This window comes from Furipterus horrens, unplaced genomic scaffold (genome assembly GCF_987537825.1).
Source record: "Furipterus horrens unplaced genomic scaffold, mFurHor1.1.pri manual_scaffold_11, whole genome shotgun sequence".
NCBI classification, from domain to species: Eukaryota; Metazoa; Chordata; class Mammalia; order Chiroptera; family Furipteridae; genus Furipterus; species Furipterus horrens.
In genome coordinates, this window is record NW_028327181.1 from 86,238,126 (window position 1) to 86,263,876 (window position 25,751).

Below are 25,751 nucleotides of genomic sequence, written 5' to 3' on the forward strand. Positions count from 1 at the left end.
CACACTATTTGTGCCTTTATTTTATCCCTAACCACTACACTGGAAGGGCAGGGACTGTTATCAAGCCTTGTATTCTGAACTAAATATGTTAAAGGAATGTTTGTAATAAATTTAAGACGTTTGGCACAGTGCTAGGTACTTCTCACTTGAGACAGTTGATATTACCCCCAATTTCATAAATGAAAAAACCAAAGTACTGAGAAATTAAAGAACCTATTCAAAGTCATACAGTTGGCAACTAGGTGGCAGCAGTACAATTTACCTTCAGAATATACAGAGCCAAGGATCTGTCAGAACAAACAAAAAGAAATCACGTTTGTAAGTATTTCTGGCACCTTGTAGTAATGAAGTTCCATTTACATAAATTCTGAAGATGAACAATTTTTGTCCCATCTAAAATATTCTAGTTGGGAGCCTACCTGCCCTGATTTTCTGGAGTAAAAGGCTAAGAATAAAGGAAATAAATGTTTAATTCAAATGCTTCTGAGAAAATGTTATCTTACAGTATTGTAATAGTGTTGATAATAATAAACTAACATTCATCTCTGGTGTCATTCTAAGTACCTTACATGTAAGAGGCTGATTTTTTTGTTTGTTATATAAATTAACCCATTTATTGAAGGCTAGCAATGTTTCAAACTACAGAGCTTCTACTGGTCTTTCAATTCCTTCAGTCATCTGATGGCAGACTTTACTGTGATGGCAGTAGTGTTGTAGGTCCAGGCACCGCAGGCTAGCGTTCATGCAGGGACCTGTGCCAGATCCCCACAACTTGTCTCTTCATCTTGGTTTCACCACAGAAGGAGCAATGGTACTTGGCATGCTAGCTGATTTCAATTTAATTCACAGTTTTCCTGAGGGAGGTGCCATAATAGGTCCCGTGTTTACTGACAGTTCTGACCCTCTTTGTGTGTTTAGCCATGTCACTGCAAACTAAGTTGGAACCCAGAGAGGACTGAAGTTGACTTTTTATTCCACTGTACAACACTATCAAGAGAGAAAAATCTGCTAATGGTGAATAGTCTCCATCACTGTATAATCATAATCCTTTACATGTGGCTGAGACCTGCTTACTAAATGGCTGAAGGGCCATAAAGCCTCAGGAAAGAGAAGCTGTAAGAGAATGCAGCCAGAGGTATATCAAGTAACAGGAACATTCTTTCTTATCAGGATAAAATGTTTATCAGTTTTCGAGCAAAGTCATCTTGAATGGAAAGAGACAGGAAAGAGCATGGTTAAATAATGAAAAATGAAAAAAGGGAGAGGCTGCCCATAAGCTTGTAGTTGCAACATTGTAACACGTAAAGTATGAATTACCTTACCAATTAGGTATAAGGATATTTAATAGACCAAAAAATTTAAAATCCTAGAGAACTTGCCCTGGCTGATGTGGCTCAGTGGGCTGAGCATCAGGACGGAAGAGTCACCAGTTTGATTCCCAGTCAGGGCACATGCCTGGGTTGCAGGCCAGGGGCATACAAGAGGCAACCGATCAATATTTCTCTTGCACATCGAAGTTTCTTTTCCTCTCTTTCTCCTTCCCTTTCCATCTCTCTAAAAGAAAAAATAAATAAAATCTAAACTCCTAGAGAACTTGAATAACCAGCCACAGAAGAGGTATCTCTTTGTTGTTGCTTACACCAGAAAAAGCATCAAGAAATTAAGAGAGTAAAATAAAGAACAGTAGGTCTCTACTTCAGACAGCCTCTGCTTCTTGTCCATTCAAAAAACAAACAAAAAATAAATAAAAACAAAAACAAACCACAAGGTAGGGGGAGGGACGTTCAATCTCAAGGCTTTATTTTGAAAATTTGATTCCAGATACCTCTCCACAACATACACCACACCTTCCTTCACACTTGAAGGGAAAAACCCTTAAGAGTTCACCACATTTGGGTGTTGTCATTTTAGCATAGCTTTTATTCTTCTATAAGAAGCACCTCTCTGGATTCAAACCACAGAAATGTTGATGAATGTTATTTTCATCGTGTAATCATTTAGAAGTCACCTACAAATTGAAATTTGACATCATGCACTGAAAGTTTATCATCATTTTTCACGGGTCCCATGTTCTTGTAGTTGATTTCAACTATTGATACAGGTGATTTTAAGATGAAGTATTCCATGAATACAATACTCATGTTGAGATCATAAAAGTATGTTTTTGATACAGTCTTTAAAATTTTTTTTAACTTTTGTCTTCAAGAGCTACTTCCTTCTTGCTGTTCTGACTAGTGACCTTTTTCCTGTGACAAGAAAAGTAAGGAAAGCTGAATCAGAAATTCAAATACAAAAACTAGACTTCCAAAAGTCTACTAGTTCAATAAACACTGACTGAAACCAACTGTATAATATATGAGGCACTAGGAATACAAAGATGCATTACGTCTCTGCCCTTTAGAAAACCAGTCACCTAAGTGAGACAGAAAGGTCACAATAAACTACACTACATTACAGCATGGTATAAAAGACAGACTCTGATCTTGACCTAATAATAGTAAAGAGCTCACACTAAGTGCTAATACTATTACAAGTGCCTTTTATGTTATCACCTTGGATAATCTTCCTAACTTATGAAGAAGATTCTGTTGTTATTCTCATTTTACAGATGAGGAAAATGAAGCAGACTGGTTGGGCCACTTGCTGATCATCACACATTGGTAATGAATGTTAGACATGAATCAACTAAATGTTAACACAGGAAAAGGAAACAAGTTCTGAGAAAATAATCAATGTTTGCATAGTATAGTAATTAAATTTCTCAAATGTATACCAACTCATTTAATACTCGGCCATCCCCAAGTGGCAGAGTTGGTGTTACTTTCTTTCAGAAGGGTGGAGAAGCTGGGCCTGGACATATGGACGTAAGAGTTATCAACACAGAGGTATAAGCTGAGACTCCAGGTGTGGGTGGCATCATTAAAGGAACATCCATATTGGAAAACTAAGCTAAAGTCAGATTAGTTCTTGTTTGTAGCTATGTTAAGAAGTATGGCCTTTAAATGTAAAGAAAATGAAGAGAGCATCTTAAGTAGGGGGCTAAAGTGACAAAATTTACACCAAGAGTCCTCAAAATCTTAGTGCAGCTGTAAACCCCCCCCCCCCCCTTTTTATTGACTTTATTGGGGTGGCACTGGTTAAGGAAATTATACAGGTTGCAGGGGCACAAATTCCACATCACATCATCTGTACACTGTATTGTGTGTGTTCACCACCCAAAGCATTAAGTTTTAATAACTTCACAAGAATAAAAGCTACAAAGTGACAAAAATAACGCTGAAAGTGTATGACTGCATTTGCAGTCCTGGCTGTAGGATCATCCAAAGCACAAGGTTCTGATGCAACAGTTCTGCACAACCTACCAAAAGGAAACCATCTAAGACACATCAAGGTCGGTCTAGCAGAGCGACCTTTGCTATCAATCCACTAGTCTAAGTGTCACCCAGAAACTGCTGCTACGAAGAATTTAAAAACCTATTTGCTAAGAGGCTCAATTGGTTGGAGCATCATCCCACACACCAGAAGGTTGTGGGCTCAATCCCCGGTCACAGCAAATACCTAGGTTGTGGTTCAATCCCCAGTTCGGGCACAGATGGGAGGCAACCAATCGATGTTTCTCTCTCCCTTTCCCTTCCTCTCTCTCTCTCAAATTAGTAAACACATCCTCAAGTGAGGATTAAAAAAAAAAAAAATGTATTAAGAATTCACAAAACTAAGTACAAAGAAAATTAAAAGGATTACTCTTTCGAGCGACATTTTTATAAATTTGTAGCATTTCCTCTTCCCAGGTTATCAAAGCTTAAAACTGAACTGAAGCTTTAGGATACTCTGTACTCTCTATATACTTGAACTAAACATTATTTTCCAGTCAATATAAAATGTCAGGTAAGAACACCTGTCAGATTTAGAAGGAAAGTACATTCCAGTTAAGTCTTTGTTCACCTTGTTCCTTCTCCATGCCTAAATATTGCCTATCCTTAAGATTGTTCTACCTCCTTGAAACTTTGTGACTACACTAATCCATAATAATTTTTCCCTTCTCTAAACTTCTATTTTATTTATGATTTTTTTTTTCACACTAACTTCAGGAAATGGGTCTTATTTTTAAGTCCTTTGAATAACCTATCACCATGAAGTACCTGGCAGGAAAATAGATACTCAGTAAATGCCTACATTTCACATATATTATATATTAACTGGTACTAGTAGAATCTGAAGACTGCCAGTTTCCATAAATAGTAGAAAGGGTAGTACTGTTCAGAATATATTAGCCTACTCCTATCAAAACATGTAGCTTCCTATCAGTACTGAGCAAAAAGAAGTCCTGTATGTATGCTAAAAAAAATCTATTACTTAAAACCCTCATCCAACTCAGCCAAACTACTACAAATTTAACTAAGTCATACTTTTTAGAGGTTTTACAATGTGCTTTAGCAGAAGTCTAAGATTATACTGAAAACCTGCCCAGAATATGGAGCTTCAAGGAAAACCTCATCAATGTGTATCCTAACTATTGGCCTTAGTATGTTCTGATGCAAATTGTGTGGAGATGGCAGGCAGTGCAATTCTAATTCATAGTGAATTGAAATATTTTCAGAGGTGGGAAACAGATCATTAATATAGAGAAAAATTCCAAGATTGAATCATCTAAGGTTCCAAATCATAGCCAACCTAAGATACAATACTTTTATTACATTCTATAACATACTGTAAACCTACTAATTTTACTTCTAAAAAACCTAACCTGAAGAAAAATGCCTACTATAATTATATAATGGAGTCAAACAGTTAACTTTCTCACCATATACTTACCGTTTATCCTTAGCTTTTTCTAAGAAGTATTTTGGAGTTGTACTAATGCTTTCTCTTTGCAAAGGCTTCTTAATCATCTTTTTCTTTTGTTTGCTGAAAGTTAGAGAGGAAAGAATTAAATTAACTGCTTTTTACTAATTTTATAAACTAAAACAAAATCTAATTACATTTCATTCACATTGAATAATTTCTTTAAAAATATAAATACTTAAAATTTCAACCCTGGCTAGTGTGGCTCAGTGGATTGAGTACTGGCCTGCCAACCAAAAGGTCGCCAGTTTGATTCTCAGTCAGGGCACATGCCTGGGTTGTGGGCCAGGTCCCCAGCTGGGGGCATGTGAAAGACAAACACACATTGATGTTTCTCTCCTTTCCTTCCCCTCTTTCTAAAAATAAACAAGTATACTCTTAAAAAATTTTTCAAGGATGAAAAAACTGGCATGGAAAGAACATACAACATTCATGAATATTTAAAAGGAAAATTTTTATCTTAAAATGTTCTAAAAGTAGTAGTATTGTTAGAACTATAATGTGTAAGGCTATGAAAGCAAGAATATATATGTGAAGAGAGAGAGAAACAGAGAAGGTCCAGTAAATTCAAAAAGTTGTACCTGAGTAGTTTCTGGAACCCTTTTATGTATTCTGGAACAGGACATCCCGCCTGCTGTATAACATTGGCAACACTGAAAGAGGTTCCCATACATATTAATTTGTATCTTATCAAGCTGAGGTTTATGAACTTTAATCCTCTGCACAATACAAGAGGAACTAAGACTATACAAAGAAGAAAGTAATCCAGTAAAGTGTTCAGATATATTATCAATTATCACCAGCTGTAATCACACTGGATTACTGAATGTCTGCTAGACTAAAATCAATGAATTGATGAATAATTTTAGATAGCAGCTATTTCTGCTCAACATTTATTTCATCAAGCCCTAAAAAGCTCCTAAGGTCAAGCCTGGATGAGACATTGACTGAAGCCAGAGTCAAGCTTTTATCTATTAAATGAAGTGCTCACTATGGGTTTGGCATTGTCTTAAGTTTTTCATGTATAGTAACTTATTTAATCTTTACAACCCTTTGTAGTAAATACTATCATCATCCCCATACCCCAGATGGAAAGCTGAGGTGCATAGTTACACTGATAAGACCAGGGGTTGGGGGGTTGGTCATTAGATTCACATGCTTGGACTTGCTGAGGCAACTTCAGCTGAATCCAGACTGTCAGGGTACATACTCCCCTACACATGCACATGTGAAAGTCTGCTCAAAGCAAAACCAAGACTGAGAGAGCCAAGGCTCAGAAGTTCAAATCAAAATCTTTGCCAGAACGGAGAAACTCAAAGTACAAGCTGCCTCTGGCCATAAATCAACTTCAACTGTTAGGAATGTGATGTGTTACCAATCATCATCAGCCTAACTTTTCTGTAGGCAGCCAAAATGTAGGAAACTCAGCTTCTATATTAATATCTATGCTGATGGGCAAAATTAAGACCCATGATTCTAAAAGTATACCATGCTTTCCAGGCCTCAAGGAGTTACAATGGAATAATATTGGAGCGTGTTACTGAAATAATTTTCCTGGGAATAAATATAAAACTCCATCTACCCCTAAGAGCAACGAGAAGGATGCACTACAATAGATCATTTTCATGGGGCTAAAGAGACTTAAGGGTTAATTTTAAACTATTCACTCATTCAAAAACCTTAATATTACATTGTGAGTAATATCAACTGGTGACTATTGGGAGAATTCTGTGAGTTATCAGAATTTGAGAATATCTGTTATTATTAACAAATAATAATGGAAGGGCAAAAACAAGGCCTTTTGATCATTTTTCCTTTTCTCATTGCTAAAATGTGGTAGACTATTACTATAACAGAATTTTGGACAAAGCTGTTTTGTAATTTATCTGTTAACTGTGTGTACATATAAGAATAATGAAATCAATACTGCAAACTTAATACAAAGTTATTTTTCCTAATTTACCTCCTTAATAATGGTTTATCATCTTCAGTGAAAAATGTAACAGCTTTTCCTTTATGCCCTGCTCGTCCAGTTCGACCTAAGAGAAACCAGACCATTAAAAAACCTTTAGGGGAAAGAGACCTTCAAGATTCACATATGAAAGTCACTGGATTTTTCCCAGCACTAAAAAATGAGCATGGTTGTAGGGAACAGCAGAGGGGCTGGAACAGAGGAGTGCGGAGTCAGGGCACAACTCACCTATCCTGTGGATGTACTCCACTGAGCTCGTTGGAAAGTCATAGTTGATCACCAAGTTCACACCTTTAAAATCAATCCCTCTGGCTAGCAAGGCTGTACAAATAAGGACCCAGATTTTTCCTGCTCTGAAGCTGTAGATTGTGTTATCTCTCTGGTTAATAGAATATATATTAAACATTTTAGTACCACTCTAGGAATGGAAAACAAGAACTTTATAAGTTTAATGCCAATATTTTAAAATTTAGTTGTTCTTTATCATCTTTACCTGTTCCTGTGTTCTGTCTGCATGAATAACATCCACGTTAATACCTTCATATATGAGCTCATGAAAAAGTTCTTTAGCCCTTTCAATGGACTGAACAAAAACAAGAACAGGTGGATCGAAACCCTAAAAGAAAGGCAAAAATCAGTACATATAACCCATGTAAAGAATATAATCTCAGTCCCAACTGGTGTAGCACAGTGGGTTGGGCATCCTCCTATAGACCAAAAGGTCACAGGTTTGATTCCCAGGCAGGGCACATGCCTGGGTTACAGGCCAAGTCCCCAGTTGGGAGCGTGTGAGAGGCAACTGATAGATGTCGCTCTCCCTCTCTCACTTCCTCTCCCCTCTCTTTAAAAATAAATAAATAAAACCTTAAAAAAAAAAAAAAAAGAAAAAAAGACTATAATCTCAGTATTTAATATGATTTTAGTTCATAAATGAACCCAATTCAATTTAGTGTGCTTTCATTGCCAACATTTCTAGGCCGTGCGTGTCTAATCTGCCTGTCTTCCACATCACCTGTTTTCTACAGGGGTTCTTTCCACAGCCTGAACTGTACTCTCCAGTTTGTAGTTCCAATAATCTTGTTTAACTAACCCCCTTCACCCTTCTACAGGGATGGATGCAAACTCCTTGAAATAATAATCTCTTGGCCCCTGTGCCTCAGAACTTTTTTCAATTCTGCTTAAAATGTAATGACTGTGTTCACTGTTTTAAGTACTACATTTGTATTAACTGATTAATACTAACACAACTCTAAGAGGTAGGTATTATTATCCCCATTTTACAGATGAGGAAACTGTGGAACAGAGGTTAATTTGCCTACAGCCAGGATTCCCATCCAGGTAGTCTGGCTCCAGAGCATGCTCTTCACCACTTCTGTCCTCACCAATTACTTGCAAACAAACACCTTTCCTTTTTGTCCTCCAGCTATTGTTAACGCTCCACCATTAGGCTGTTACCTTCATTTATTTCCTCCTTATGTCTAACCAGCCTAACTTAATAGCCTGTTAATTGGTTCCTTTACTTTCAGTCTCTTTCCAATACAATCCATCTTATATACCGCTGTTTAATTTTCCTTAAAAATTATGTGGCCACATTCTTCAACAATGTTCAGTGATTTCTTTTAACTTGACCCAAACTCTCCTGTTTAAACGGATCGTCTTTAATTCCCACCATAAACTTTCTCCTTAGTCTCCAAACACATTCATTGTGTTCACCTCCGCCACTGAGACTTTACTATAGCTGCTTCTCCTGCCACCAATACTGTCCTCCATCTCAAACTTTTAACCCCACAAATCCTTCATGGCCCAGGTTAATAACATTTCTTCTACAAGGGTTTCTCCAACCAATTCAAACTCACGCTGATGGCCCCCTTACAACTACAGTAGTCCCTCTCTATATCGCAGTTCACTTATCGCAGCCTTGCTGTATCGCGGGATTTTTAAAAATATTGTATTTAATTATTTATTGCAGATTTTTCGCTATATCGCGGGATTTTGCAGTACTGTACAATAAATACTAAAATAAATATAAGGTTCCTACTTCGCGGGGGGGTCTAGAACTTAATACCCGCGATAAGTGAGGGATCACTGTATATGAATGTTTAAGAAAAGGACTCTCTAGCTTTTTATGGCACTTTATCACAAACTATCTTATACAAGTGTATTTATTTTAGCCCCTAAAAAAAACTAAGTTCTAGGGGCAGGGCTTAGAATTTATATTTCTTTGATTACCCCCCCGCCCCAATACTTCAGTACTTAATCTTTTAACTGTGGCTTCTACTCAATATTTACTGAAGGGATACAAACAGAAAACCCCAGCCATTGTCCTACTCATTGTACAATGCCCCAGTTCAGTAAGAAACCAGCAGAGGGATGAGGGGGAAGGCTGGGGGTAGATACATATGCAGATATGGAAAAGGCTTTCAGGGCATCAGATAGGTCTTTTCCTAGCCTACCCTGAGCTGGGAATAGAGAGTTAACTATATTCTAATACTTGAGCCTCTCCACCTTGGGACAAGAGCTGGCCCAATGTACTTAACAATTTACCAATGGATTATTAAATATGATGCAGAAATAGTTCAGCCTCCCACCAGTAATATAAGGCTTAGTGAACTTTATCAATATTTAAGACTATTTTCCAAATATACCTTTTTAATAAGTTCTCTCATGGCTAGAAGTTTTCCAGTCTCAGACCCAACAAAGAGAAGCTGTTGTTCTACAGTCTCTACTGCCGAGTTCCTGGGAAGGAAACATACCTTAATAGTTTGCAAAAAACAGTTTTTGTTTCCCTCCCCATGAAATTCTAGGTAAATGAAAAAAATTTATACACAACTCCAAAAGAATGAGCTTTTCCATTGTCAATATGAGCACTTAATTAACCTAAAGTTATTTTTTAAATGTTTTGTTGTAGTTATAAAAATGTTATCAAGAAAGTTTGAAAAACATAGCTCTGGCTGGGCGGCTCAGTTGGTTGGAGCATCATCTCATACACCAAAAGGTTGTGGGTTCTATTCCAGGTCAGGGCACATGCCTAGGTTACGGGTTCGATCCCTAGTCGGGGCATATACCGGAGACAACCAACTGATGTTTCCGCTCTCACATCGATGTTTTTCTCTCCCCGCCCCCATTCCTCTTTCTCTAAAATCAATAAACAGGTCCTTAGGTGAGGATTAAAAAAAAATTTGTTTAAAGAAAGTTTGAAAAATATAGAAAAATGTACACAATAAAATAAACTGCCCTAAATTCTACCTTTTTAGAACGCTGACATTTTGTTGTGTTCTAGTCATAAACTTTCACGTCTATTTACTTACAAAATCTTTATAAAAGTAAATTATTTGTTAAAATAATGAGAACATTTTTAAGGCTGTTATTACATATAGCTAATTTTTTTTCTTTTTCATTCATTTTTTTCTTAACAATTAGCTGGGTTTACTTATAGACAGACACTGAGACTAAGGCTTTATTAATGCTCTATAAGCTGCTGCAATACATTATACTATACCATAAATATTTTTCCATTTTGTTGGCTGCCTTCATAATTATATTTATGGTGAGTTTGTTCTATTTTCTTTTTATACACGGGAATTATATTTAAAGTACACAAGGCATTCTTTACTCTTCCATTTGACTTCGTTTTTATTTAACATCGTGTCCTAAGTACTTTTTCATATGGCTACGATCTTCATACTTATCATTCCATGGGTTGTATAATATCTATCAAGTGGCAATATCATAATTTCCAAGAATGTTTTTCTACCATGGAGCATTCACCTAGCATAAAATGCTCCCCAAAATATTTTTAAAAGGAATTATAAATCAAGCTTCTCAGTAACATTAGCTTCCTCCTCTGTGGTCCTACTTAGTTAAGCCATCAAAGAAATTAAATCCTCTGGGTGCCACAGAACTCTTATTATACTCTGTGGGTGGGGAAAAATCAGCTAAAAGCATGATGATGGGAACATTTATATGACAATCTCCCCTTGGATTATTCTAAAACAGAAAATCCTTAATCAATCTTGACTTTAAAGAATACATTTCTTTCAGTAAAATTCTCTATTATTAACCTTAGGCCAAACAACCTATCTTCTTGAGTCTAAAAAATGACTTGTACTTAAAAAAAGAGAGAGAGAGAGAGAGAGAGAAAACAGTGGGATAATGCAGAACAATTACCTTGCTCCAATGGACACAGTAATGACATTGTCCAGGTTGAGTTTGCACCACTGCTCAACATCATATGCAAAAGTTGCACTGAACATAGCTCTTCTGACCTTGTGGGATGTGCAGGCCAGGAAAAGAGAAGCCAGCTGGTCTCTGAACCCAGTTTTTCCATCTTCAAACAGTTTGTCTGATTCATCTACTATCAGCCACTCAACACTAAGAAATAACAAAACAACTTGTGGATACTAAACTGGAAGATCAGACATTTCACTAAACTGAGGACACATGAAGAAGTCAAACCACAATGCTGCTTCTCAGACCCACATACCATATTACAAAAAAGTACAAAAAAATAAGGAGAAAAAAGGTAGAAATAAGATAAATGCAAATTAATGTACCTATTCCATTAGCCTCAAAGATATGAGATTCCATTGGTAACAACAAAGCTTCACATAAGCCTTATAAACTCCACCACCATTGCTGAAAGACATGAAAATGTCTAGGGGGATTCTGTGCTAACTGCTTATCAGAATCTGTAATTTTCTTCCAGACCAGATAGTTATTTTTCTGAGTGTAATGAAAACCATTATTCTCAGCAGTGAAAGTTGGCAGACGGCAAGTTCCAAAGGGCAACAATACAAGCAACTGAGGACAACATATAATCAACTAAATGAAAAACACACATAAAAGACATTAAAATATCATCTGTACCATGTTAAGTCTATTCCTGGAGGGTCTTGCTTTAATAAATAGATGAGTCGATTTGGAGTAGTCACAAGAATATCTACAGGAAAAGCAAATGGCATAAATTGCAAAGACCAGTTTCATCCCTCTTGGACTAGGGAATTAAGCCTCCTAAATTTCAGTCAACACTGAAGTGGGAAGAGGCAGCAGTGGTCATACTCCCGACACCAACAACACAGAAGTCCTTCCCTGTCAGTAAGCTAACATACATACTGTATTTTTTTTATCATCATAGCACAAACTAGTATACTCCTTCTTTATTATATTTGATCTGTCTTCTCAACTTCTAAGAGGCAAAAATAAGAAAGCAACCTGTGGGTATTAAACTGGAAGATCGCACATTCACTAAACTGTGAGAACACATGAAGGAAAATCCTTTCTTTAAATGAAATTTTATTCAGAAGCTCAAAATAAAAGACAGGTAAAAGCAAATTCTCTGGCTGATATAAGGTAGGGATGTAAGCTATTCTTGTCTGCAGAGTATTTTCATGGCATTTATTATAAAGGAGGGTTTCTTAATCTCAGTGCATTGACGTGGTCCAGACAACTCTTCCATTGTAGGGATCTTATCTTGTCCATTGTAGGATGTGTAACAGCATCCCTGGCTTGTGCCCACTATAGATGAGCAGCATCCTGACTCCAAATATTGCCAAATATCCCTGGAGGGTGAGGACTGGGTGGAGGGGAAAACTGCCTTTGGCTGAGAAACACTGGTATATATTTATATAACTCCTGGGTAGGAAAGGGGAGATCTCTTTCAGCTTGTCTGAAAATCAAACTAATGATACACATGACTATACTTTAAGAACACTTAGGTGTCAGTTAGGATATCTGTAATTTCTAAATCCCCTTCACTATCTACATCTCAAGCACAAATCCCTTACCAAATTTTTTAGATGATTTTGGTCCAAATTTCTTGGCTGCAACTGCTGCTTTGTGGATCATGTGTATCCTGAATCCTGTTCCCTCAGATATTTTTACCAACTCTCGGTGAATCTAAAACAGAAAATGATAAAAACATTAGCTGCTAACATACTTGGATAATATGTATAGTCTCTTTTACATTAACAAAATAAATCCTTTTCCACTCCATAAATATCTGAAATTAAACCTGAATAATGTGTAGATTAACCTGGAATCTCAGCAGTTTGGAACTTCAATGCTTAGTAAGGTTCAGTAGTTTCTTTGGGTCTGGTAAACGAGTTCCAAGAGAGAAAATAAAAACTCTTCCAATCTGTTATGTATTGTTTTATAGAATACAATACTATTATAATATTATAAAACTATCTCATATTTGGCATGTATTTTACATTAAGTATATTGGACAGTGGAGGAAATGATTGTAGTTTTCTCAAAAACTTAGACGAGTTTTCATTTTTCTAGGTGAGAAAAATAAATTTTAGAGCAACTAGGTATTACAGTAGCCTTTTAACTTCAAGGCTATTAAGAGTATTCACCAAAAGGGTACAAATGTTAAATCATGTTTTAGACAATCAGGAGAGATTTGCCCATATGTAATAAGATACTAGAAGTGTGCTCTGTACAGACTACTTGACCATGACAAAAGACACAAGCCTTACTCTTTTGAGACCTTTTTATTACCCCCAAATGAGCAAGATGACTGAAGCAAACACCAAACACATCCTGTTCAGAAGCTACAAGTCATACCTGACTGGCAAGTTCTCGCGTTGGTGATATAATCAGGGCTCTGAAGCCTTTATTTGCGGGTTGTTTCAGGTGCATTAAAATGGGGATGCTAAAAGCCAAAGTCTTTCCAGATCCAGTAGGAGCAGAAGCCAGAAGTTCTCGACCCTAAAAACAGAGTATATTAAATACAAGGAAAAGTACATAAAATTTTCAGAGCCTGGTCAAATAATGCTACTGGCCATACAAATAACAAATAAAAATGTGGTAAATCCAATCATTCATGTTCTCACCACTCTTCTAACTTCACCCATATTTGCTTTTCTGACATTACCCACCCGTGCCCCTATCACCCCAATGGAGCTTCTGAGCACTGCCAACAACGTCCCCTTGAACTGGGTAAAGAATATGGATAACAAAAATCCAAAGATAATTCAGAACCTCAATTATTTCCATTATTTTTTCTTTGCCACTAAACCCTTTATTACAGCAAAATTACAAAAGCGACTTTTGTCCTGATAACTGTACTGCTCAATCCCTAGGGAAGATTTTAATAAGTAATGAAATGGCTGAAAGAAAAAAAGTGGCGATAAGCTGAGTGACAGAGCAATTAACAGGCTACAGTCTTCAGTAAGGCACTAGAATTTTTAAAGCTTTAAGCTAAAGTCATGACAGAAATAAACTTAAATGAAAAGTAAAAGCAAATTTACTATGAGTCAACAACATCATTCAAATGTATTTTCATTTCAGTTCCCAAAGAACATGAAAAGGACCAGTATGGTATCCTAAGACTACCAGCACCGAAGGGCACCTTGGTTATGTAGGGGGGAAATGTCAGCTCTCATCACTACAAAAAGAAACCTCAGTTAACGTAATTTCCAAAAATCTAGGTTAACCCACACACCTATCAATAGGTGGATAGGCAAACCGTGATACATTCGTACAACGAAGTCTAAGAAACCAGAAATGAAAAGATAAATAACGAATGATTCCATTTATCTCACATTCTAGAAGAGGCAAATCTAATAAATGATAATAGAAATCAGAACAATAGTTACCTCCAGGCAGGGATGGGGTAGGACAGACTGGGAAGGGCACAAGAGAATTTTCTGGGGTGACAGAAGTGTTACACATCTTCATTGAGGTGATGGTCACATAGGGTATGCATCACTGAAACTCACTAAACTTAAAATTTATGTATTTTATTGTATATGAAGTATACTTCAATAATAAAAAGTACTGGGGGGAAAAATAGGTTAGTACAAAAATTCTGTATTTCTGAAATAGTTCCTGGGGATTATAAACTAAATCACAGGTGAATAAAGAGAACATAGTCCCTATCCTCAGAGTGTTTACATGTTTATACTCTTGTAAAAGGAAAAGATAAATATAATTAGTGCAAATTCACAGTAGTGTAAAGTGGAAGATAAATGTTACAAGGAAAAGAACACACTAAATATCATGGAGACCTGGGCGGTAGAGGAAAAAGATCACATCTAGCTGTACTGATCAAAACAAGTTTTATAGAGGCACAGGCACTGGAGATGGACTTCAACGGGGCAAGAGATAAGGCAGAAAGAAAGATTTCAAAGACAGAGAAATGAGGATAAGCGAACCCAGGAAAGCAGGTTAGAGGCATTCTAGAGCTTCACACTCACATGCAGCATAACTGGAATGGCTTGCATTTGGATTGGTGTAGGTATCTGGAAGCCTGCATCTAGAATGTTCTGAAGCAGTCGAGAATTGATTTTATATTCCTGTTCAAGTTGCTGAAATGTAGCAATTGGGTCAGGAAGATCAGTTCCTTGGATGTGAATTTTGTGTTTATTCCGCAAGAAGTTTATCTGAAAAGCAAAATAAAGGGGTCACCATGGATATGGTCAAAAATATTGTCAGTTGTTATATAGCAACAGACTAGGATAAGCTTTAGTAGTACATGAAACTTTCTGGTTAAATTCCAAGTCCCTAAAGATACAAACATTGGGTACATTCCATGTACTTCCATAGACAGACCGTCGTAACAATGAAACCTATCTATCCATGCTTTCTTCATATTAATGTGTCAATGTTGTTATTCATATTAATGTGCTGTCATACTCATAATTTATAATCTTATATAAGTTTTTAGAAGGTAAGCAATGCATCCATCTGTTTTCTTTATCGGGCACTTACATACAAGTGCCAGTGCTTTCTGATGATTTACCCTAAACTCTACTTATTAAACTGAGTGCCAAGTGGCATTGATTTGGTTTGTGAAATTCCCATTCGGCAATCCAGACACGGCCAAATTCTGGGTTACTAGAGTGAGCTGAACAATACTCTCCATCTGCAATACAGCAGGTGTGGCAGGTGTGCAACAGATATGACAATGGCTTATTTATTGTTTCCTCTGTATTTTACTCCCCCCAGACCCAAGTTATAAAACAGGTTTCTTGCCCTGCCAGCATGGCTCAGTTGGTTGGAGCATCATCCTGTAAACTGAAAGGTCGCAGGTTTGACTTTCGGTCAAGACACGTGACTAGGTTGCGGGTTTGATCCCTGGCTGGTTGGGGCGTGGACGAGAGGCAACCAGTCAATGTTTCTCTACCACATCAATGCTTCTCTCCCTTAGGAGGATTAAAAAAAATAAACAAAAAATAAAATAAAATAGGTTTCTTAAGAATTCTAACTCTCAAATCCCTGTCAGAGGAAATCCTCCTAAACTAGTGAGCTTAACATAGAGGAGGAAGGGGACCAATTTTATGTTCATCAAAAGAGATGACGAAATTTTAAAAATTTAATTCTACATAATCAATCTTAAAACTTAAACAGGTCAAGAATTATATAGCATATAATATATTCTATGAGAATTATATCTAAATAGATCAAGAATTATATATATATTTACTGACCTGTGCAAGTTTCAAAATTTTAAACTTAAAAATGTTCAGCCACAGCACAAACACTTTGCTTTAAGTTTTCATTAAAGTAAAATTCAAACTTATTAATCTTCTATCTTAACAAAAACCATACTCACTTTTACTGACAGAATAATCCAAGGACAGTGAAAAAGTCACTAGGTCAGAAATTGGGGCAAAATGGGACAACGATAATAGAACAACAATTAAAATAAATTTTAAAAAAAGAAAAGATATTGGGGCTAAGACATTTTTCTAACCTTTTCTTTTCTGATATGCTCCAACTTCCCTGAAGTTAGTTTGTTTTCTCTTTTAACTTTTTTATCTTCAATCTTTGCTTCCACAGATGATATCCACTGTATAGTAGAACCTTCTTCTTCTGGAGCAATTTCTAAAATATATTTTTTAAAATTAAACGATTTTAAGTGCAACATTCTAGAGTATAGCAAACAGGTCATCCTTTCATATTAAACAGAAGAAAAATACAGCTATTTCAACAGGATAAAAGAAAGTATAAGAACTGGAAAAGGAGAGACAGGTTCTATATTGGTGAAATCAGAGCTTTGAAGCTCATTCTCTCCCTTTTGTTAGATACTTCAGCTGTGTAATATGTAGATGACTGAATACTTGAAAACAAGAGATTAATTGGAAAACTACTTAAATAGAGGTTTCAATGAAGGAGCCAGCTTTTCTATATCTTAACAACCAGCTAGAAAATAAATATGATGAAAGAAGAGATATCCCTTTTAACAGTGAACACAACACAATATTAATATTTACTCAATACAATAAAGACAGCAACTGTCACTAAATCTATAATGTTAGTTTAATGAGAATGAGAGGATTGTTTTGGAAACTGGACTAGCTAACTTTAAAGTTCATATGTGAAAATAAATATGTAAAATAACTTTAAAATTTCTAAGAAAAGTAATGAGCAAGGACTACTTTTGAAATTTCTTTTTAATTGCTTTCAACTTGACTGACGTACAATAGATATACAATATATTTGAAGTACACAATTTGAAGAGTTTTGACATATGTATACACCTGTTAAACCATCACCACATTCAAGGTTATTTCCATCACCTCCCCAAATTTCCTTGTGGTCCCCTGTAATGCATTGCTCCATCGCTAGGCAACAACCTACCTGCTTTCTGTCACTGTAGATTGGTTTGCTTTGTCTGGAATTTCATAAAAATAAAATCATGTAGTATGTACTAAATTTAGTCTGGCTTCTTTCAATCAGAATAGTTACTTTGAGATCCATGTTGGAGTACGTATCAATAATTCTTAACTTTTTATTTAGAGGAAGCATTCCAACATAGGAATATACAATTTGTTTACCTTTCACCTGTTGAATGACATTTGGATAATTTCCATTTTTCAGCTATTGAAAATAAAACTACTATGAACACCTGTGTGCAAGTCTTTGTGAGGACATAGGTTTTCCTTCCTCTTGGGTAAATTCTAGAATAGGTGAGAGCATGTTTAACTTAAAAAAAAAAAAAAAAAAGTCTTTTGTCAATTTATACCAACAAAGACTACTAAAATTTTAATTAGTTTTGTACTGATTCTATAGATCCACTTTAGGGAGAAAATATTCGTCTTCCCAATCAATAAACAATATGCCACAACACTTGACTGAATTTTATAAAATGTTATAAGGCCATAGTAACTACAATAAGCTGGTAAGGTGCATGGATATAGAAATTTAAATCAATGAAATAGAACAGAGCCCAGAGAGAGAGACCCAAATATACAACAGTCCCCCCTTGTCCACAGAGGATATGTTCCAAGGTCCCCCATGGATATCTGAAACCACAGGTAGTACCAAGTCCCATTTATACTGTTTATTCTTATACATACATACTTATGGTAAAGTTTAATTTATAAATCAGGCACAGTAAGAGATTAACAACAATAACTAATAATAAAATAGAACAATTTTAACATTATACTATAATAAAAGTTATGTGAATGTGGTTTCTCCCTCACTCAAAATAATCTGGAATTCTCCACTTAATATCTTTGGACCACGGTTGACTGCAGATAACTGAAGAGTGGAAAATGAAACCACAAATAAGGGGACAATATATGGACAATAGTTTAAAAATAAAAGTTGCATTTGAATCCAATAGGGAAAAATGAATTATCAATATATTAGAACAACTAGCTAGCCATCTGGAAGAAAGTTAGTTCCCTATTCACTCCTTAAACCACATATAATCCCAGAGGGTCATGGATTTCAATACAACAAAATGAAACTACACATAAGAAAACACAAGTGAATTCTGAAAAAATAAGTTTACCATAAAGGAAAAGATAAATTTAATACATAAAATGGAAAAAAAACAGACAACGTGACACATGGCAAACTAGAAAACATCACTTGTAAACATAATATGCTAAACATAGTGCTAACTTCCTTAATACATGAGGTCTAATAAATTAAGAAAAAACAGATTAATAATCTAATAGAAAAAAGGTGCAAAATACATGAGACGAATTTATCAAAAAAGAAAACTCATATATTGCTGGTGGGCATCACAAAGTAGAATAACTTCATTTTTCTTATCCTCACCCAAGGGCATTTTCCCAACACTGAAACCACCTTTGAAAGGGAAGAGATTTCAGACCATCTATGAGATTCAGTAAAATATGATGGGGTAACTAATGGCAATTAGGAGGACTGTGTGAGGTCCAAGATGCCACTTTGAAGGGGGATGAGGTGTCATTGTCCTATGTACAATGTTTCTTGTATCTTCTTCAATAAATGTCTCTTATTTTTCACAGTACATGGCTGGATACCTTGTGGACAAAATATATATATATATATGTGTATGTGTGTGTGTCCATACACACACACACACACACACACACACACACACGTCTTTTTTGTAGCCACATTTATAATAAATACCTGGAAGCAACCTAAATGCCATTAACTGACAAATGACTGCATATTGTCTGACTTGTAACCATAAGCTTGGATTATTTTTGTAATTGAAAAAAGTTAAATAAAGAGAAAAGAAAGAAAACAAGCACTAACCGGAAGTCACCCTCTTCCTCTTTTTCTTGTTCTGCTCCTTCTTCCTTTCAGTAAGGCTCTCTTCTTTCTTTCCTTCATCGTGGAGCTCTTGATCAGTTCTTGATTCTCCACACTCACGTGGGACAGATTTCTTGTTTCCGAAAAAGTCCAGTCTCTGCAGCACCTCCGAAGAACTGAAGTCATATTTCCTTTTTCCTACCTAAAACCCCAAAAATGAAAAGTGAGACCTATGAACTGGCATTGCTTTCACCCAAACAATACTGGCACTAAAGGAATAGGTTCAATGACTCCCTATCTTTTTTATGCTTTCACCAAATATTTGTTGCACTAACAAGTGTGCTTGGGCAAACAGAATCCGAGATGATACCTATCCTGACCTTGTAACAGTAATAATAACAATCAATAGCAACGAACACATATGCTTATCGGCACAACACATGCTGTCAGGCAGACTTCTAAACATGTTTCTATATTAAATTATTTCATTCTTCAACACTATGAGGTAAATAACAATATTACAAATGAGAAAATCAAGGCATTAGGAGGTTAAGGAACTTGATTTGGACTCAAATAATCTGGCTCCAGAGTTCAAACTCTTTTTTTTTTAAATTATTTATTTTTAGAGAAAGAGAGAAAAGGAGAAAGAGAGGAGAGAAACATCACTGTATGGGTTGCCTCTCACTCGCGCCCCCAACTGGGGACCTGACGTGCAACCCAGGCATGTGCCCTGACTGGGAATCGAACCAGCGACACTTGGCTCGCAGGCCAAGGCTCAATCCACGGAGCCACAGCAGCCAGGGTGTCACACTCTTAACAAGTATACAATACCGCCAGTCAGAGAAAGGAACATAACGTGTCTCACACACTAACACAATGCCCCTGGTCGCAATATCAAAGTTGACATGTAAGATTTTCCATAATTGGGCCCTAACTCCTTCCTATTTACCACTCCACCACTTCCCTATGTAAAACCTTCCATTTCTAAATCTCTTCTCATTGGTTAATTAACAGGCCACAGGATTACGGGATTGAGGGGTTTAAAAAAACCATGCCAAATTAGATGCCCGCCGAGCCCAACCCGGGTACGGCTATAGTGAAAGAATCAGTTCGCTCCACTTTTTGTTTTCAAAATTCCTTTACACTAGTTTCGGAGAAAAGGTTATTTTGAAAGTTTCTAACTGTACTTTGAATAAACTAAGAAGGTGGGGGCAGGGGAGCGTCTCCTGGCCAGGCCCAACTAAATCTACAAAAGGATGGGAAATGAGTCAATTCAGAATGCGGAGCTTGACCAGGTAGGTCTGGGAGTAAACAGAACACCAAAGGAGGGGAAAATGTGCTCCCGCCAGACAAGGGGTGGCCGAGGGCAGGCTTCTTCCTCACAGCCAGTTCGTTCTCCGGCTCCTGCTCCTGCTCAGTTACTCTGGCTTCTGTCCGCCTGCGCGTAGTACCTGGAATCGAGCTGCGTCCGCGGAGAAGCGCCTCACATCGAACTTGGCCCCAGCACCCAGCCGGCGAAAGAGATCGTGCGTATCCATCTTTACCCAGAAAGCTCCGCGGGCCCAGAGCGCCTGCGCAGAGTACTTCTCCCAAAAGGTCTCCAACTGCATCCTGGGCGGAAGTGGGCCCGGGGGCGGAGGGGGCGGGGGCGGGGCGGGGGCGGGGCGGGGCGGGGGGCGGAGCCTGGGAGCCTTGTCGGCTAGTCGACTGTGTCACTGTATGTCTTGTAGTCCGTCGTTATTTATTTGTCCTTTCAAACAAAATTTACCAAGAGTCTCTTAGGCAGAACACTGTTCTGGATTTTTAGGGGTACTTTGGTGAACCACTTCAAGATTCTCAATTCAGGAAACAACACTTTAGTGGGAACAGAAGAGATTGTTAAATAAGGAAGATAATTTCCGAAAGTGAATAGTGCTATGAAACAATAAAACAGTGTAACTGATAGAGAAAGGGAAGGGGACCCGCGTTGAGGTATATTATTCAGGTTCATAATGGTGGAGTGATATTTGCGCAAAGAGGAAGCAGGCTTTCCCGGATCTGGGAAACAGCACTGGACATGGAGGAAAACACATGTCTGCAGAAAGGGAAAAGGTTTGGAACCTTGGATGTAGAAAGACAAGTTGCAGTGGGGCAGTGTGGTACAGATAAGGTTGGAAGGATAAATAGAGACCAGCTCTCAGAATCTTATAACAAGGTCATAGTAAAAAATTTGCATTTTAATCTAAACAGTCTGGGAAGCTTTCAAAATGTACTGAGAGAGCAACTACATTTATTTTTTTCATGGCACAAAATTATTTTCTTGTACACTGCTGTTTCCCCATTCCCTGTGTGCTCTCATTAAATATTTGCTGAATGGATGAGTGTATGTTTTATAAAAGATTACTCTAGTTAGAGAATGGACCAGAGAAAGGATAAGAATGGAAACAAGGAGTCTGGTCAAAAATAGAAATTGTGATGGTGGTTTAAACTAGGGTGGTATCTGTGCTGGTGGAGTTAAATGGTTAGATGTGGGATATATTTTGCAGGTAGACCTAAATGCATCTGATGCGTTTCATGTGGAGATAAGGTAAAGGGAGGAATCACAGATCATTCCTAGGTTATTGGCTTGAAACTCTGGGTAGATGGCATGCCATTTACTGAGCTAGGGAAGACTAAGGGAAGAACAGCTTTTGGGGGAGGATGAAACATAGAGATGTGTAGAATCAATTGTTATGTTTTGGATATTAAGATGCTTAGTGGACTGTAAGTGGAGACATCCAACTAGGTAGGTAGTTGATTCCCTGAGTCTGAAGCTCAAGGAAAAAGGTCAGGACTGAAGAAAGAAATTCAGGAGTCACCTCAAACAAACATTTAACTTATTAAAGTTGAGTTATGCAAATTCAACCAAAGTAAATAGCGTAGTGTGGAGTGAGCATGAGGTGGGGGATGTGAATCTGCTGTACCCTCAGATGTATCCAGCCCCGATTCCCTTTTATAGTGGGCACATCTTGCTGTTGCAATTGTATCTACTCTTGAAAAGTAAGTACTTTTTATGAAACATGGCCTCTAAGTGAAAGCCCCAAGTACTTCATCTATTGCTTAATAAAAAAAATTTATTTCAAAATGAGAAGGGAAAAAGTTGATTGAGCTTATTAGGAAATGGAGGGTTGGTCTTTAATTTGGCACATAAACTTGTATGAAACCATAACTACCATACTTTATGGGTGATTTAAGGAATGTCCAAGAATAATTCTACTTCATGAGTTCTTTTTTCTTTGTAAGCTGACTTTAGAATTCCATCCCTATGGAAGGGGTGACAAACCCATAGCTAAAAACCCATACCTCTAAGTGACCACTTAGGGAGGTTGTATAAATAGGGAAGAGAAGGAAACCCAAGACTGACCCTTAGTGTACCCCAACATTTAGAGATCACATAGAGAATACACCTATAAAAAGTTTGAGAAAAAGCAACTCCTCTGGGTTCAAAGGAGGTTTTTGTTTTTGATGTTTTTAGAAATGGGCACCTGGGGATGTTTGTAAAGTGTAAGGAATGATCCAACGAAAGATGGAAATTGTTGATGCAACAGAGAATGGAGAATAATGGGATCAGGGGTTGGTTGGATTATGTCAGGGAGTGTTGGAGGGTTGAGGAGGGAAGAAATGATATGAAATAATGTTTTCTAAGAGTGGGAAAATGAACTTACTAGGAGAAGGCATAATATTGCTGGGTAGTAAATGCCCATTTGAGTTACAGACAATAAATTAAAAAGATTAACCAGCATGATTCAGCTGCTTGGATAAGGGTGTGAAGAAGTTGTAATGTTGGACTTAGCTAAGATTAAAGTTTTTCCAGGTAAATATGATAGAGGCTATGGCAGAATTTCTTGTGTCCAATCCCCGCTCCCCTACCCAAATAAGGCCCCGGGATTGATAGTTAAACAGAGGTTTAGCCTCCTGAGACCCCAGAAATAGGGATGACTCTCCTTATTAAGAAAAATAGTCTGGATTGTATTAATAATCCAACTTGCTTCCTTTTTTTCAGAGGAAAAAATCGCACTGAATGTTGAATATGTGCTTATACACATTCATAAGCATGTAGTTGGAGTTAAACAAGTCTGAATTTAAATCCATTCCAGCCCCTCCATCTATTAGTTGTGACCTGATCAGATTAACCTCTCTAGGACTAATGTTCTCATTTGTAAAATGAGGATCATGATACCCACTTCAGGATTGTTCTGAGGATTTAGCTAGGTTTATAGGCAGTAGTGTATAGTGGAAAGAACATGATTTTGAGTATCAGAAAGAGTTGTGTGGAATCCAATTGTTATCATTTAATAATTTGATCCTCTTGTCTTCAACTTCCTTATTGGTAAAATAGGGATTATGGGATTATAATACCTACCTTGACTGCTAGGAGTACATAATTGCTCTCTACTCACAGCTCAAAATGGTTGAAGGTAACCAGGGTACTCTCTGTCTCTCTATCTATCCATTGATATCTATCTATCTATCTATAATCCGAATATATATGTAGTTATTATATAAAGCATTTAAAACAAAATTGCAAGCATAGTAGGTGGTTAATAAATATTAATCCTTTTCCTCTTTCAGTCCATTCTCCTTGTGCAGTAGCTCTTGGCCCTACTTGCACAATAGAATCCCCCAAGGAACTTTAAAAAAAAAAAAATATGAGAAAAGAAACAAGGGAAAACAAAAAACAAAACCCTGGGTCTCACCCCCAGAAATTCTGGTTTAAGTGTTCTGGCAACCTGGTCTGTAATGTTTGAAAGCTTCTCAAGTGATTCTAATTGCGGTCAAATAAAAGTCACTGCAAGAATTCTATGTCTAAAGCCCAAATGAGACCATGTTGCTGCTCTGCTTAGAAACCTCTCATGATTCCCCATTGTGTACTGAATGTGGTCCAGGCTCCCAGCACTTATACGCCAGGCCCTGGGCAGTGACTCTCAACCCTCAAGAAATATGACACCTCCCAGAAATAACTTCATCTGAGGTTAAACTCCTTCAAGTCCTTTTACTTAGAGCTATGTGACTCTGGGTAAGTTAACTGATCTTCTCGAAGCTTTAATTGTACCATCTCATTCCAGCTTTGCTTCTTCTAGATTTGGACCTTTGTACATATTTTTCTTTCTTCTTGAACTGTCCTCTCTCATCCTCCCGCCCCCAGCAAAATCCTTATATTCTTCAAAAATCAGTTTATTTGTCCTCTCCTCTGTGAAGCTTACCCTGAATGTCCCCTCCCTGACACAGTCCATCTTCTTCCTATGGTTTCTCATGCCACTTTGTAAATACCTCTATTTTAGCTCTTTTCCTATTGCATTGTAGTTATGTTTCCACACCTGTTGTACACCAGACTTTGAGCTTTTCAAGAGATGGGCCTGCATCTCATTTATCTTCATGTTATATTTGCCTAACACAAAGTCAATTTCATAGTAAGAGGTCAATAAATCTTGTTGAATTAATGAAGTGAAATAAAATAAGCAAAGATCTTGTGGGTGTAGGAAAGGATCTATGTCTTTAGCTTGGTACTTCATAATAAATTTTGGCTGAATGAATGAAGTCAAGTGGACACTATCAGACTTGTATCATTTCTTTTTTAAAAATTTACTTAATTGATTTTAGAGAGAGAGGAAGGCAGAAAGAACCATGAATTTGTTGTTCCACTTATTTATGCATTCATTGGTTGATTTTTGTATGTGCCCTGTCCAGGGATTGAACCCACAACCTTGACGTGTCAGGACGGCACTCTAACCAACTGAGCTACCCGGCCGGGGCTATCATTTCTTACCTTGACAATGTCCAGCTGACTCATTAAGGGATCATTTCCTTTTCAGAGCAAAACAAAACAATTAAAAACCCTCATCAATAAAAGTGGCAAGAAATTGAATCATAGGTTTGTATAACAGGAATTTCTCCAAAAACCAGTATGGTCTGCCTGGCAGACACACATGGTTTCTCAGCTGTAGCAAGTGAGAACACAAAGTCTGCTAAAACTGTAGTGAGAGCTAGTTGGGATGTGTTGTTGTAGTGAACAGAGTGATCACTCCATACCCTCAAAGTATATTTTTGAAAATCTTTTCTCCTCCACTCCCTGCTTATCATTTAACAAACTCTCTTATTGTTTTTACAGTGAGCTTGGCATGAGAGACAGACACAGTCCTTGCTCTCAAGTAGCTTAAAGTCTATTAAGGGTAGAGAGTTCTTTTCAAACAGAGCAAGAAAAACCACTGTGGTATAAGTCAGAGGATGTAAGGGAATAGTCACTCTGGTGGAAGAATGGGCTGCGCCCTTTGGAAAGTTAAGAAAGGTATGTAAAGGAGAGAAAGCTGGTATACCCTTAAAAAGTAAGATGTTGGTGAATTAGACAAGACAGGTAAAGTTATTCTAAGTAAAGGGAAGAGTAGCAACAAATGTAAGGGGCATGAAAAAATCCTGTTGTGTCTAGGGGTCTGCT

The 25,751-nt window shown here is 37.2% G+C and overlaps 1 protein-coding gene and 1 pseudogene across 1 annotated transcript; both read right to left on the reverse strand.

Annotated features, from left to right (window-relative positions):
* Positions 1 to 650: 650 nt before the first annotated feature.
* On the reverse strand, positions 651 to 1,645 carry LOC149998706 (large ribosomal subunit protein eL43 pseudogene; annotated as a pseudogene).
* A 138-nt stretch (positions 1,646 to 1,783) lies between these two features.
* Positions 1,784 to 20,870, reverse strand: DDX52 (DExD-box helicase 52). The gene is made up of 15 exons (XM_090292280.1): positions 20,752 to 20,870; positions 19,304 to 19,502; positions 16,515 to 16,645; positions 15,016 to 15,201; positions 13,382 to 13,525; positions 12,598 to 12,709; positions 11,681 to 11,753; positions 10,982 to 11,185; positions 9,460 to 9,550; positions 7,308 to 7,430; positions 7,043 to 7,193; positions 6,806 to 6,881; positions 5,424 to 5,495; positions 4,813 to 4,905; positions 1,784 to 2,246 (listed from the first exon to the last, which is right to left on the reverse strand). The coding sequence occupies exons 1-15, from the start codon at positions 20,836 to 20,838 to the stop codon at positions 2,189 to 2,191; spliced, it is 1,800 nt and encodes a 599-aa protein (XP_090148406.1). The 5' UTR covers positions 20,839 to 20,870; the 3' UTR covers positions 1,784 to 2,188.
* Positions 20,871 to 25,751: the final 4,881 nt, after the last annotated feature.

Coding starts and splice junctions, on each gene's coding strand:
- DDX52 (XM_090292280.1), bottom strand. CDS start 20,838: ATGGATACGCACGATCTCTTTCGCCGGCTGGGTGCTGGGGCCAAGTTC. Junction 6,882..7,042: donor GGAGTACATCCACAGGATAG/GTGAGTTGTGCC, acceptor GGTTTCTCTTAG/GTCGAACTGGACGAGCAGGG. Junction 4,906..5,423: donor GGGTTCCAGAAACTACTCAG/GTACAACTTTTT, acceptor TCTAACTTTCAG/CAAACAAAAGAAAAAGATGA.